At 43.6% G+C, this 12,961-nt stretch overlaps 1 protein-coding gene across 1 annotated transcript; it reads right to left on the reverse strand.

The window, feature by feature from the left end:
* Positions 1–1,074: 1,074 nt before the first annotated feature.
* Positions 1,075–12,745, reverse strand: SLC25A47 (solute carrier family 25 member 47). Its single transcript, XM_054972394.1, has 6 exons — positions 12,697–12,745; positions 12,023–12,066; positions 9,634–9,705; positions 9,139–9,321; positions 7,552–7,828; positions 1,075–1,343 (listed from the first exon to the last, which is right to left on the reverse strand). Exons 1-6 carry the CDS (start codon positions 12,743–12,745, stop codon positions 1,075–1,077), a joined length of 894 nt encoding a protein of 297 aa, XP_054828369.1.
* Positions 12,746–12,961: the final 216 nt, after the last annotated feature.

Below are 12,961 nucleotides of genomic sequence, written 5' to 3' on the forward strand. Positions count from 1 at the left end.
TATTCCGTTCTGCAATCAAAATTTACCTCAGCTTTATTTTACCTGCCTACCTATTTACCAACCCTGCCTGTTTAATAAACCTGCTGCTTCCTTTTTAATTTTACTCAGCCTCTAGTATCACTTCATTTAAAGAAGACGTGGGCTTTTGCTTCTCCCTTTCCAAATATTTGGGCTAGGATATAAGCCAAAACTATATTTGTTTTAGAGTGTGGTACAAAAAGACCATTACATTATTCCCAGAGACATGCTACCAGAGGCTGCCTAGCCACAGCAAGCAATCTTGACTATTCTAGAGGGAAAATCTGCCTTCCAGTGGGGGAGTGAATGGGGCTTATGTCAGTTTTCAAATCCACCCTGGGAAATTTCTGAAGATTTCAGAGCTGTACCTGGGGAGAGTAGAGTTTGGGGAGGGGAGGGAGTGCAGCGCAGGAGTGATGCCACATCCTGGTCAAAGATCAGCTCCTTCAACTCCTTTCCTTTCTGTGAAAAGTCACTTCCTCCCACAAAAGTTCACACTTTTACATTTAAATTTGCTGCCTCATATCACTCTACCTAAAAAAAAAAAATCTCAAAATCCTGTTCAGGTTTTTGGTTATGGAGAAAAATTCTCTCTGAAAGCCTATAGGAGACACCAGCTCACAACAGTCCATCCCTCACTCAATTCCAACAGGCCTATAGACTTTAATGTTTTTACAGGCCAGTTCCTCCTAGTCTCTGTGGTATTTCATAGGCAAAATGGAAATCCTAGAAGTAAGGGTGCCAAAATTGGATTGGAAAATTGCTGTAGATTTGGAGGATTGAGCCTGGGAAAAGTGGATTTGGGGGAGGGAGCAGGGATGTGATGCCATAAACTCTACCCTTCAACGCTGCCATTTTCTCCAGGGGAACTGATCTCTGTCTGGATATCAGATGTAATTCTGGAAGATTTCCAGGCACCACTGGAGGCTGACAAAACCTATGTGCATCTCCCATATCCGCTTTCCCCCTCCCTCCATTTCTAATTTCACGGAATGCCTTCTTGTTGAAAGACACTTCCGCATTTTGGTAAACATTTCAAAAAGGTTAATGGCCTCTTCACTTCGCCAAACGTTCTCCGAGCCTCAGCACAGCTTCATATATGAAGAAAATCATCATGTTAGCAGGAAAAGCCCGGACAGAGTTGAGTCCAAGACCCTTGAAAAGAACTCTCACTCCTTCTTCTTTTATGCTCTCCCTGGCACAATGCATCAGTCCGGTGTATTTACCATCAGCCTGCATCCGCGATTTAATGACATCCATGGGGGTCGCTGCACCCCAACCCAGCACTCCAGCACAGCCCCCAGCAAGAAGTACAGCCCAGAGGTCTGCAAACATATAAGGAAAACGAACTGTTGTTAATATTCAGTAAATCCTGAAAAAATTAATCCACAGTTTGTAAAGCAAAGATCCCAAGCTCAATGTTATTCTAAATACAGAGGACTTAGCTGTGTTAGTCTGTAGTAGCAAAATAGAAGAGAGTCCAGTAGCACCTTTAAGACCAACCAACTTTACTGTAGCATAAGCTTTCGAGAACCATAGTTCTCTTCATCATGCATCTGACGAAGAGAACTGTGGTTCTCGAAAGCTTGTGCTACAGTAAAGTTAGTTCGTCTTAAAGGTGCTACTGGACTCTCTTCTATTCTAAATACAATAGGCAAAATAAAAACACTAATATAGTTGCAAGGCACTTTGTGGCCTATTGCAACCAGCACCAGGCAAAAGGCTCCGACCCAAAGCCTCTTTACTTAATAGACCACATTTCCACTTGTAAATTATTTGTTCTTAACCTTATTAACTAACTCAGACTCACAGACAGGGTTGCCAGTTAAATCAGACACAGTGAAAACGTCATTCTTTCCAGGATCACTGTTGCTGAATAATGCAGTATTCTTCAACATTAACAGACCCCAGAACCCATCTTTAACCCCAGGCAGCAACATGGGACCCAACGAGCTGCAAGTACATGACATCACAGCCATGTGACTATGATGTCATGTGACATCAATCGTATGACAGAACCTTACTTGTCCGGGATTAAAATTGGGACCTTCTCCGTGCAACCGTGTCTCCCTGTTTTGTGAGAGTTTAATTTTTAAAACCTTTTCCCCATCTTTACTCAACTGTGCACCTCTTCAGCATGTCTCCATTTTTTTAAATAAGCGGACAACAGCCCAGCCACTTCTCCCCACTTCCATCTTTCCCAGGCATTACATGGCAGGGATGCTGGTTTCTGGTGCTGGAGAAAGTCAAGTGCTAAAAATAACATCCATCCAATATTTCACCATATTTCCCCTCCTCCACTGTCTTCCAGTGGGAAAATTGTCCCAACTGTTTTGCACCTTTGGTAACATGAACAGCCAGATGAACGATCTTTTGTCAATCTTGGAGCCCTTTTTCAATGTTATGTCTGTGTAATTGTGCATTTAAAAGCAGACGAAGGTTAAGTTATTAAGAAACCAGGGAGGGACACATTTGTGTATTTGTTTGATTTTTTTAAAAAATCCTTGTAGAGAAGAACTGTAGGATGACATCAGAAGAATTGATCTATTAGCCAACTGATTTCACAACTGAAGTTCAAACAGAATTTCATAATAGGTATTCTGACCACATCGTGCAATTTGCACAATCTGTGCTAACTTATTCTAGGGGCTGTGTCTCAGTGGCAGAACACCTGATTTTGCAGGCAGAAGGCCCCAGGTCCAGTGCCTGACACTTCCAGTGAAAGGTGATGGAAAGATTGACAGTCTGATGCTGTATAGGACAGCTTCACATTTCATATTCTGCAGTTGTACTGCTATGATTCAGTACCCTTAACCCCATGGCCATGCTTGCAAGTTTCATCAGTGCTTGAAGGCCTTTTTATTTCTCCCAAAAAACCACAGAGATTTTGGGAGACTCACAGTGCAATCCTATGGTGAGTTAATCCAGTCTAAGTCCATTGACTTCAATCTGCTTAGACTGGAGTAACTCTCCATAGCATTGCACTGTAAGTACAGGCGGGTTACTTTGCAGAATGCCCCAACAATTCCTAACTTTGGTTGTAATCTTTACTATCATTTTAATGCTTTATTATTTTGTATTTTGTACAGAGTTTCTTTATTTGTTATCTGTTTGGGAAACTTCGTGTGGGAAGTGGAATATAAATCTTAATATCATTAATTCAGTAAAACAGTCCATGCTGCAGTCCATTAAGGGTGATGTGCATAGAGAAGCAGGAATCCACATATAGAGTCTTTGCTGGATTAGGAATCATACTTGAAGTTTCCGCTTCCAGCTCCCAGGACACTATGATCTGAACACACACCCCTCTCAGTTTCCTTTCTCCTTCAACAGGGGTCGCTTCCACACGCTCCAAATTTTGGGGGTTTTCCCTGTCCCAAAGTCGCATCTTCCCAATCTGCTTTGAGAACTCACCTTCCACGTACATTGTCCTCATGCCTGTTTTGTGAGTGTTTGTCACCGGGGGGGGGGGCGTGTCCCAAAACAGAAAATGCGTTCTTTATCTGTGCCTCGTCACAAATGACGTTGGTGCATTCCCGCCCAGCTTTCCTTTTTTTTCTTTTGAGTGCATGCAGAATTGCGCTATACCGTTGTCGTCTTTCAGCTTCTGTACAAACTGGGCATACGCAGTACTCCATTTTCTACCATTGATTTCCCGCTCAAAGTTTTAAATGCAAAAGTGTTTAATAAATATGCGAACAGTAGGGTAGCGCGATCACACGATTCCATGTCCTACTATGTAAAAGACAAACTGTGTTCCTCACCATTCACTCCTTATCCCTGCGGAGGCGCAGTGTGCAGGGATAAGAAGCAAGTGGGGGGGGGCAAAATGGTTTGCCTCCCTGCTGCCTCCTTGGGGCCTACAGAGGCCCGGAAGGGCCCAGCACGGCTGCAGAAAGGCTCAGCGCAGGGGTGAGCCTCTCCCAAAGTCCCACAGCAGTGGGGACGGGACTCCCCACTGCCTCCGTGGGGCCTTGTGAGGGCTGTGCACAGGCCAAGTGGTGGCTGAGGTATTGGAGGAGGGGGGAACCCCTGCTCTCTTCCCCGATCCCCCCCCTTCACTGATGCTGTGGGGAGAGGCACGGGGAGGGGGAGCGCTGCTAAGGCCCGTTGTATTTTCCCAAACAACGGGCCTTATTGCTAGTTTGAAATAAAATCAGAAATAACATTCCATTCCCAAGGTTGTTCCTAGACTCATAGTCTGATTGCTGAGTGATCCAATGTAGCAAGTACTGCAGTATCATTCCCTTTGTATACATAGATATTGTAATAGTGCAAGGACCATTTTAAAAAGTAAAAAAAGGGGGGGATTATACAACTGAGCATGAGAGCCAGAAATTTGTGTGGGATGGGTAATGGTGAGAGGAGGGGTTGGAGATTTGTGTGAGGGCACTTCAAAAGCACAAAAAAGCATCCATATACATTGATACGCTAGATTATCACACAGAAAAACCAGCATAAAAAATGAAAATGGACTAAAACAAGTTTCACAAAAAGCGCTTAAAAACCGGGATCATCATGACCTGCTCGCGCATGGGAAACAATGATGTGTGTCATGAGTGAGATAAACCGCCAAAGTTCCGTTGGCAGGCCGTCTCAGTAAGGACTTGTGGAAGCAACCAGAGACTGAAGCTGTTGATCAATCGATCGATCGATCGATTGATTGATCTTTATTAAAACGGTCCTAGACCAACATAAAATATAACAGCATTCTTATTCTCAAGGTGAAAAAAGAGGTAAAAATTATTAGCTCCCACATTACTAAAAACATTACACAAAATTAAAATACAATAAAAGCATATCATCACATGTTTTTATACCTTCCTGTCAAAACTGGCAATGTGCATTTGGTGGGTGGGCAGTTTATAAAAGAAATCTCCTGTCACTCACAGCACATTCTGTATTGTAACCCAAGCAGAACCTCGTGTGCAGTCTGGCTCAGAACAAACTCCAGCGCTATCATGATGCAAAAGGCAAGCGCCTCCAGCACTTCCTTTAGGCTGTTTAGTGACCCAAGAAAATAAGCCTGTTTAGTTTCTCAAGGTTGCTTGTGTCACTCTTCAGATGTAAAAAGGGAAAAGAAAACAGGGAAGTGATGAAAGCAACATCTTCCCCTGTCAGTCAAAGTTGTAGTGGTTGAGAGATTTCAACATCCTCTAATATAATAAAATACAGAGTCAATGTTGGGCTGAAGGTTTTATACACGCATAAATATACTTCATTTTAGCAGTGAGCACACTCACTGCCTTTTGAGCAATTTTCACCTATGTTAGTGCGTTGCAAAGCCTCTAGGGGCAGCTAGACTCTGGTGCAGGGATCCAAACTTTTTTGAGCCAATGGGCATCTTTGGAATTCTGACAAAGGATGGTGGGTAAAACCACAAAATGGCTGCTGCGGGGGGCGGAACCAACCACAAAACCACAGGAAGTTATGCATAAAAATGTTTTCCTGATGGGCAACAGCCCCATATAGCCTTGCCTGTTTTCTAAAAACACATAGCAGGTGCCAGGAAAGGTACTGGCAGGTACCATGGTACCCACAGACACCACTTCGGGGACCCCTGCCCTAGTGGCATTTATCGTATTATAATAATAACTGCACTTGCATATCGCTCTTCTAGACAGATTAGTGCCCCACTCTGGGTGGTGAGCAAAGGCATTGTTATTGTTATTTCCACAATACAGCTGGGGATCTGGGGCTGAGAGGAGTGACTTATCCAAGGCCACCTCCTAAGCTCATGGCAGTAGTGGGATCTGAACCAGCAGAGCGCTGATTTGCAGCCCAGTTTTGGACAGATGCACAACCTTTCCCTTTCCCCAAATCAAGCCCAAAGCAAACCTGTCCTCCTAGGTCATAGCCAACGGGAATGTGCACATCATTAATCAGATAAATCTGCAAAGTGCATAGCCAAATTTTAAAAGCACGTGGAGAGAGGGGGGAGAGAGAGCAGACATTCAGTCTGGAGACCGTATGTGTGTTTATGAACAGTAGAGGGGGTGCTGAGTTCACTCACAACACTCTCTGTTTGCAGGAACATTAGTGCACACCCTGAGACACCTTTAAGGAGAGTTTTCCTTTTTTGTGTGAACCATTAAAATATATGTAATATGACCATAAATCCAGAGGAGTTATCTGTGTTAGTCCATAGTCGCAAAATAGTAAAGAGTCCAGTAGCACCTTTAAGACTAAACAACTTTACTGTAGCATAAGCTTTCAAGAACTACAGTTCTTGATGCCAGCCACAGCTGCTGGCGAAACGTCAGGAACTACAATGCCAAGACCACGGCAATACAGCCCGGAAAACCCACAACAACCAACTACAGTTCTCTTCGTGATGCATCTGACGAAGAGAGCTGTGGTTCTCAAAAGCTTATGCTACAGTAAAGTTGGTTAGTCTTAAAGGTGCTATTGGACTCTTTCTTTACTATTATGTAATATGACCTGCTCTGAATAAATAATGATATTTTCAAGTACTCACCTTGGGGAAAACAGGAGGTTCAAAAACTCAAAATGCAAGTGGATTTTTTTAGAGTCCTTAAACTGTTGCTAAGATGTCAGAATGGCCAGGGTACCTATTTTTTTAATGTCTGTCTTCAAGTTTACAAGCTGTTTATTTTATTTAATGTAGATAATTCCCATGGTTTACACAACATGTATTTGAAAAAAGAGGGGCTTATTTAAAGCTAATCATTAAGGCATCAGAGGAAAAGCTTCTTTCCTGTTATAATTAAGTAATGTGGGTGTCTTCATTTCTCATCTGTTCTCTTTTAAAAACTCTTTTAATAATCTGTACTATTAGAGCTGCCAATCTAAAGCGGGGACTGGAGTTCCCCTGGAATTACTATTGATCTCCAGACTATAGAGATCTGTTCCCTTGGAGAAAATGACAACTTTGGAGAATGAGGTTGATGGCATCGTATCTGCATTGAGATCCCTCTTCTGTCCTCTCCCCCAACTCTTCCCTCCCCAGGCACCACACCACCCCCAAATCTGCAGGAATTTAACTGGAAGTTGGCTACCTATGTGCTACAGATGTTTGCTGTATATTCATTCATTCATTCATTCATTCATTCATTCATTCATTCATTCATTCATTCATTCAATATTCTGCCCTTCTCACTGAGACTGAAAGTGGATTACATAGTGTAAGTCAACATGATCACCTGCTGGGATATTCAATAAACAGTACAATAGGGTATGCATTGCAGAAATTCAAAATGAAACATAAATTCAAATTCAGAATCAGGACCACAGAAGCATAAATTAGAATACAGGAATACGTAGATGAAATAATGTTGGAAACAAACATAAATAATTTGAACATGACATATTAAACTATGTGGAAACTACCCAGTAAGAACATATCTATATCAACGGATAGTACACAGTTGTCAGACTACAAAGATTAGATACCCTGGAGAAAATGGCAGCTTGGGAGAAATGGAAGTCCCTCCCCATGTACTAACCCCAAAATTCCCAAGACAGAGCTTGCAGGTAGCCTATGAAGGTAGCCCCGAGGTGTTTTCTATGTACCTGGTTTGTCTTTCCCAGCTGGAGTAAGCCAGTCACAGAGAGCTGAATAGGTAAGGAAATAGGTTGCAGATGAATGGCAGTCTCTACACAGCAGAGCCAAAGATCCCTTGTACAGACCTCCAAGGCCTTCTTCCTTTATTATCATCCGCAAGCAGTGCACAGCACCATGGTACTTAGGCTTGGAGTCAAAGAGATGGGTTGATGCCATCAAGTGGTGTGGCTCTTTCTGGATCTGCAGCCTTACTTTGGCTATCTCTGCAGGTGCCAATAGCACAACCTGATTAGGAAGTGGAAGAATAAAAGTTAAGGACCTTTAGCTATACTCTGTCTGGGTATTATGAAGAACTAGAAAATAGATCCAGGATAAGCAAGCAAAACTATTTGGGGGACCTGACGATCAAGATGGCTTCATTCCATTCATGTATCCCATATCAGATCCTAGAGATCTCAAGTCATCATCATTCTATTCTCAACTCTCTGGCCTTTTGCCAACCCAATGACATGCCTGGAACAATATACATTCATTTCTATCCACTGTATCAATCTACCAGGCTTCCAAGATAATCAAAAGAAAGATGTTCACCGTGGAATGTATCCATGTTGTACCATCTGTAGATCTCTTTTCCTAAGGGGAAAGAACTAGAATAATTCATTCCAAGTACTCATGTAATAATAGCTTTAAGAGAAAAAATCTACACTGACAAACCCATATTTTTATATACAGCCATTAAGAGAGCATGGGAAAAGGTGGACAGTGTTTCATTAGGATAGCCTTTTGAAATGCAAGCACACTTGGGGCAAAGATTTGGCATGCGCTAATGTGCTGTTTTTAAAGCATTTTATGATAGTTATTTAATTGTTGGTATCAGTTTTGCTTTATTTATTTGTAACTCCACTTCATTCATTCATTCATTTATTAGATTTTTAATCCGCCCTCCCTGCTGAGCAGGCTCAGGGCAGAGCCCAACATTTTAATTTACATAAAAGCAGATAAAACATTACAATACAATTTAAAACACTACATACAATAAAAACTCCTCAGATGGTGATGGAAAAGTTACTTTGAGTCTTTGTTTAAGAAAAAGGCAAAGAGAAACATTTTTAAAAGAATAAAATAAATGATAAGGAATAGTTTTGAAAGTACTTCTGCTACCCAAATGAAGTGTGTGCATAATCTTTCCTCTTTCAAGTTATTTGATGATACATATATTTAATCAGGGATTTTCTTCAGCTGGAACGTGGTGGAATGGAACCTCTTGAAAATGGTCACATGGCTGGTGGCCCCACCCCCTGATCTCCAGACAGAGAGGAGTTTAAATTGCCCTCCGTGCCGCTCCAGTGGCATGTGACCATTTTCGCCGAGGGCAACTTAAACTTTTAAAAACTCCCCCCCGTTCCAGCTGACCCAAAGTGACATCATTGGCCCTGGGAACATGCGTGCACTTTGCGCTAGCACATGTGGTACCAGGGGGACCACCTCCAACCAAGAGTTGCCCCCTGTGCTGGCAACCCACTGAGTTCTACCACCTCTTTTCCCAGAAAAAAAAGCCCTGTATTTAATGATACATTATTATACTCTTAACCTACCCGGACTGCGCCAGTAGCACACCCAGCAAAAGATACATCCATCTTTGATGGCTTGCTGTCTGCAGAGCCGTATCTTAATTTGCAGATGTTGTAAAGGAAGTTTTTGTAGACACCAAATGAAAATGATGAAATAAACGATGCCATTACAATTGTCATTGAGACACCTCTGAAGAAACCAGGCACCTAATTTGAGCAGAAAGTGGGAGAAAATATCTTTTAAAAACAGAGTGAGAAGGATGAGTGACTGGCTTGCCTAACCTGCTCAAAATTTCCAAAACATGGGGTTTATAAAGAGTAATTCTGATGGAGTTTTACAAACAAATAAACGAACTGCTAGATTCTCTGTGCATGTGCGTGGATAGATGGATGAGTATTTATTTATTTGAAACATTTCTATCCCACTTTATCCTCCTGAACTCAAGGTTGTGATAGAAACAGAGAGAATGAGAGATCTACGCAATAAGCCGTAGTCAACAGGGATTTTGCAATATGTACCTTTTCTGTTCTGTATGTTTCTATGATACAGTGCCGTATTCCATGATATCTTCTCTCTGTCTGAATTCTCACCTGTAAGAGCATGAATTTAAGTTAATAGCAGTCTGATTCCAGTTAGGTCAAGCAGAGCATGACTTTGGGGCAAGATCGACTTGTCCCAAGGCATTCTCCAGTGTCTGAAAGAACCCCATCACCACTGTCTCCTCCATGCATGGGGACTCCAGTCCTAATCTCTGCTTGACTACTGAGAATGTTGCCTTGGAGGACCTGAATTTTATCCTTCTGCCTAGTAATCTAATTTTTTCCCCTTCCAGAACTAGATTTCCTAATGTTATCGATGTCCGTATGCAGGGCTTTTTTTCAGCAGGAACGCGGTGGAACGGAGTTCCGGCTCCTCTTAAAAATGGTCACATGGCCGGTGGCCCTGCCCCCTGATCTCCAGACAGAGGGGAGTTTAGATTGTCCTCTGCACTGCCAAGCAGCATGGAGGGCAATCTAAACTCCCCTCTGTCTGGAGATCAAGGGGGCGGGGCCACCGTCCATGTGACCATTTTTGCCATGGGCAATTTAAACTTTAAAAAAAACTCCCCCCTTGTTCCAGCTGACCCAAAGTGCCATCATTGTGCAGTCTTGAGTTCCACCACTGAGTTCCACCACCTCTTTTCCCAGAAAAAAAGCCCTGTCCGTATGCACCCATGCAACCAACCCACCTCTGAAGATAATGTGTGATGTCCTCGCCACACAAGGGAAGCAGCTCATATCAAAGAGCTTGTCCACCTCTCCATTCCTATACAGCAAATCACTCATTATGAAGAGCACCTGTTCCCCAGAGGGATATTTTTGGTGCAAGAGGATACCAGTTTGTCCCTCCTGAGGAATCATTTCCCTCATCCTCAGAACAATGCAACCCACCAGACACCCTCAAGGGCTAGAGCAAGAGTTAAGAAAATGGTGCCCAGCCTGTATTTTCTGAGTAGGTTCTCTAAAGCCATTTATAGTGGGCTTTGGTTGGCCTCTCAGCATCCAAAAAGAAGTGATTACTGCTTCCTGACAGATGTTTCAAGCCATTCTTATTTTGGTCAAAAGAGCAAGGGAGAAGAAAACCAGCCCGTTTGCCACACCAAAGATTTGGATTCTGTGATAATTTCTTCTGACAGAAAGGATTTCCATCAGGGGAGTGAGAATTCCCTCATCATGACCACTCCACCACCTCTCCAGCTCAAAATTCTCCTCAAAATGCTTCTCCCGGGTGATAGGGGGAATTGGTAGAAATCCTCTACTGTATCCAAGCCCAAGTGAGATGGGACTACATGTTACCTCAGCAAACTATTGTTTCAAAACCTTTATTTGCTGAGATAACATGAATGCAGGGACAGAAGGGACATTTGTAGGGGAGAACCAGTCAAGGGAATGTACCCCCTCTCACATCCACCCATTCTGTCCAGCAAAATTCCCCCAGGCTAGTTTAATTCCAGTTTCAGAGACCATCTGGGGGGGGGGGGATAATTAAAAGCTGCTCCACAGAGCATTTCAGGAAGAATTTTCATCCAGGAGAAGGACTTTGCTCCATTCTACTCACATTATCCCTTGCAAGTGCCATGTAACAGGAAATACATGGGTGTCGGAACCCCATGTTTTCTTCCTAATGTGTATTTCGGCCTTGACAGAGTAAGGTGTAGACATGTTTTCATTCTTTCTGCATGTACACACACATAACATGCACATGCCTCCATTTTGTCAGTTCAGTCTCTTCCTCTTGTAATTAGGGCTTCCAGCTCTGGGTTGGGAGAGTTCTGGACATTTGGGGCAGATCCTGGGCAGGGCAGAGTTTGCAGAGGAGAGGAACCATAATGTCCGTCCTCCCAAGCAGCCATTTTCTGCAGGGAAATGATCTCTGCTGTCTGGAGATCAGTTGTAACTCTGGGAGATCTCCAGGCTCCACCGAGAGCTTGTCACTGGGTACCCTACAATTAGGCCAGATGAGAAATTTACCTCAGGTAGCAGGTTTTGTGTGCCACTTAAAGGCAGTAAGCCACAACTTATTTAATTTGTTACTGGGAAATGGCACATTTTGGAGTTTGTTCAGGTGCCAAGATATTGGGGGGGGGGGGTTGCCATCTGCTGTTCTCTATAAGCTGAGAGTCCCAAAAGAAATGACAAAAATGGAGAAAGCATACATTGGTGGGGAAATCTGGAAATCATTTTGTTTACCTCACATTCATGAAGATTTCCAGCAGAGATATTGTGTACATACCCTCCTCCATACCCTCCCGTTCTAGTTACTGTCTTTGTGAGGAGGGAAATAAGGGACTTCCCAATCTAACTTATTCCAAGGGGGTTAGATATGCTGTTGTTTCAGAAGTATTTAGAAAAATACAATTTTAAATACCTTTACGGTGTCCAGTGGGTACCCCACAGCAGCACTAACACCACCTGAAACAGAAGTTTAAAAACATATGGCTTCTTAGCCAAATCTTGCAAAGGTAGAACAAATTCTTTTAAGAAGAACGCTTTAGCTCATCAACAATCCCACCTGTGCTAGTATCAGACTAGGATCTGGGAGACCCAGGTTCAAATCTCCACTCTGCCTGGGCAGCTTGCTGGATGACCTTGAGATATTCACATCCTCTCAACCTAACCTACATCACAGGGCTGTTGTTGTGAGGATATAATGGAAGAGGGAAGAATGCCCACTGGGGAGAAATGTAGGATATAAATGAAGTAAGTAAATCTTCCCATTTCTCTCTTCATTGCTTCTAAACTGGAAGTCAGGGGCACATAATCAAAGAGGATAAGGACTCATGTGCATTCCAAATGACATAGAACTTTTTCTATAATACTACCTAAATCTGAGGATATCAATGTCTGTGCTGGTATAATGTAGGATGTTTGTGTTGGGCATATTTATTCAATACATAAATGGGTGCAGCCAAGTTTTAAACATTGCGTTCTATCAAATTTACAGTATAACACCATCAGGGGTGGCGCAAGGGTTTGCAGCACACGTGGCCGGCCGGGCGGGCGGGCGTCCCCCCCTCCGCACGCGCGCAAGTGCGCGCACACCAGCCTGCACGATGATGTCACACGTGACATCATCATGGGAGTGCGCCATCGCCGGCCCAATCACTGCGGCGGGCGGCCTCTGAGCTCTCCCGCTCGGTCGCCTGTGCCGCCGCAGATGCCTGCCCGTGGTGGCTGCACCCGGCCAGGGGCTTGTGCTGGCGGTGGCACGGGGCGGGAGAGATAGGTGGCTGCTGCTTTGTGGTGCGCGCTCCCACCCCCCGCACCTCCTCCAACACTCCCTCCAGCACCCCACGCTTGAGGCCAC

This window comes from Eublepharis macularius, chromosome 2, assembly GCF_028583425.1.
Source record: "Eublepharis macularius isolate TG4126 chromosome 2, MPM_Emac_v1.0, whole genome shotgun sequence".
Classification (NCBI taxonomy): domain Eukaryota; kingdom Metazoa; phylum Chordata; class Lepidosauria; order Squamata; family Eublepharidae; genus Eublepharis; species Eublepharis macularius.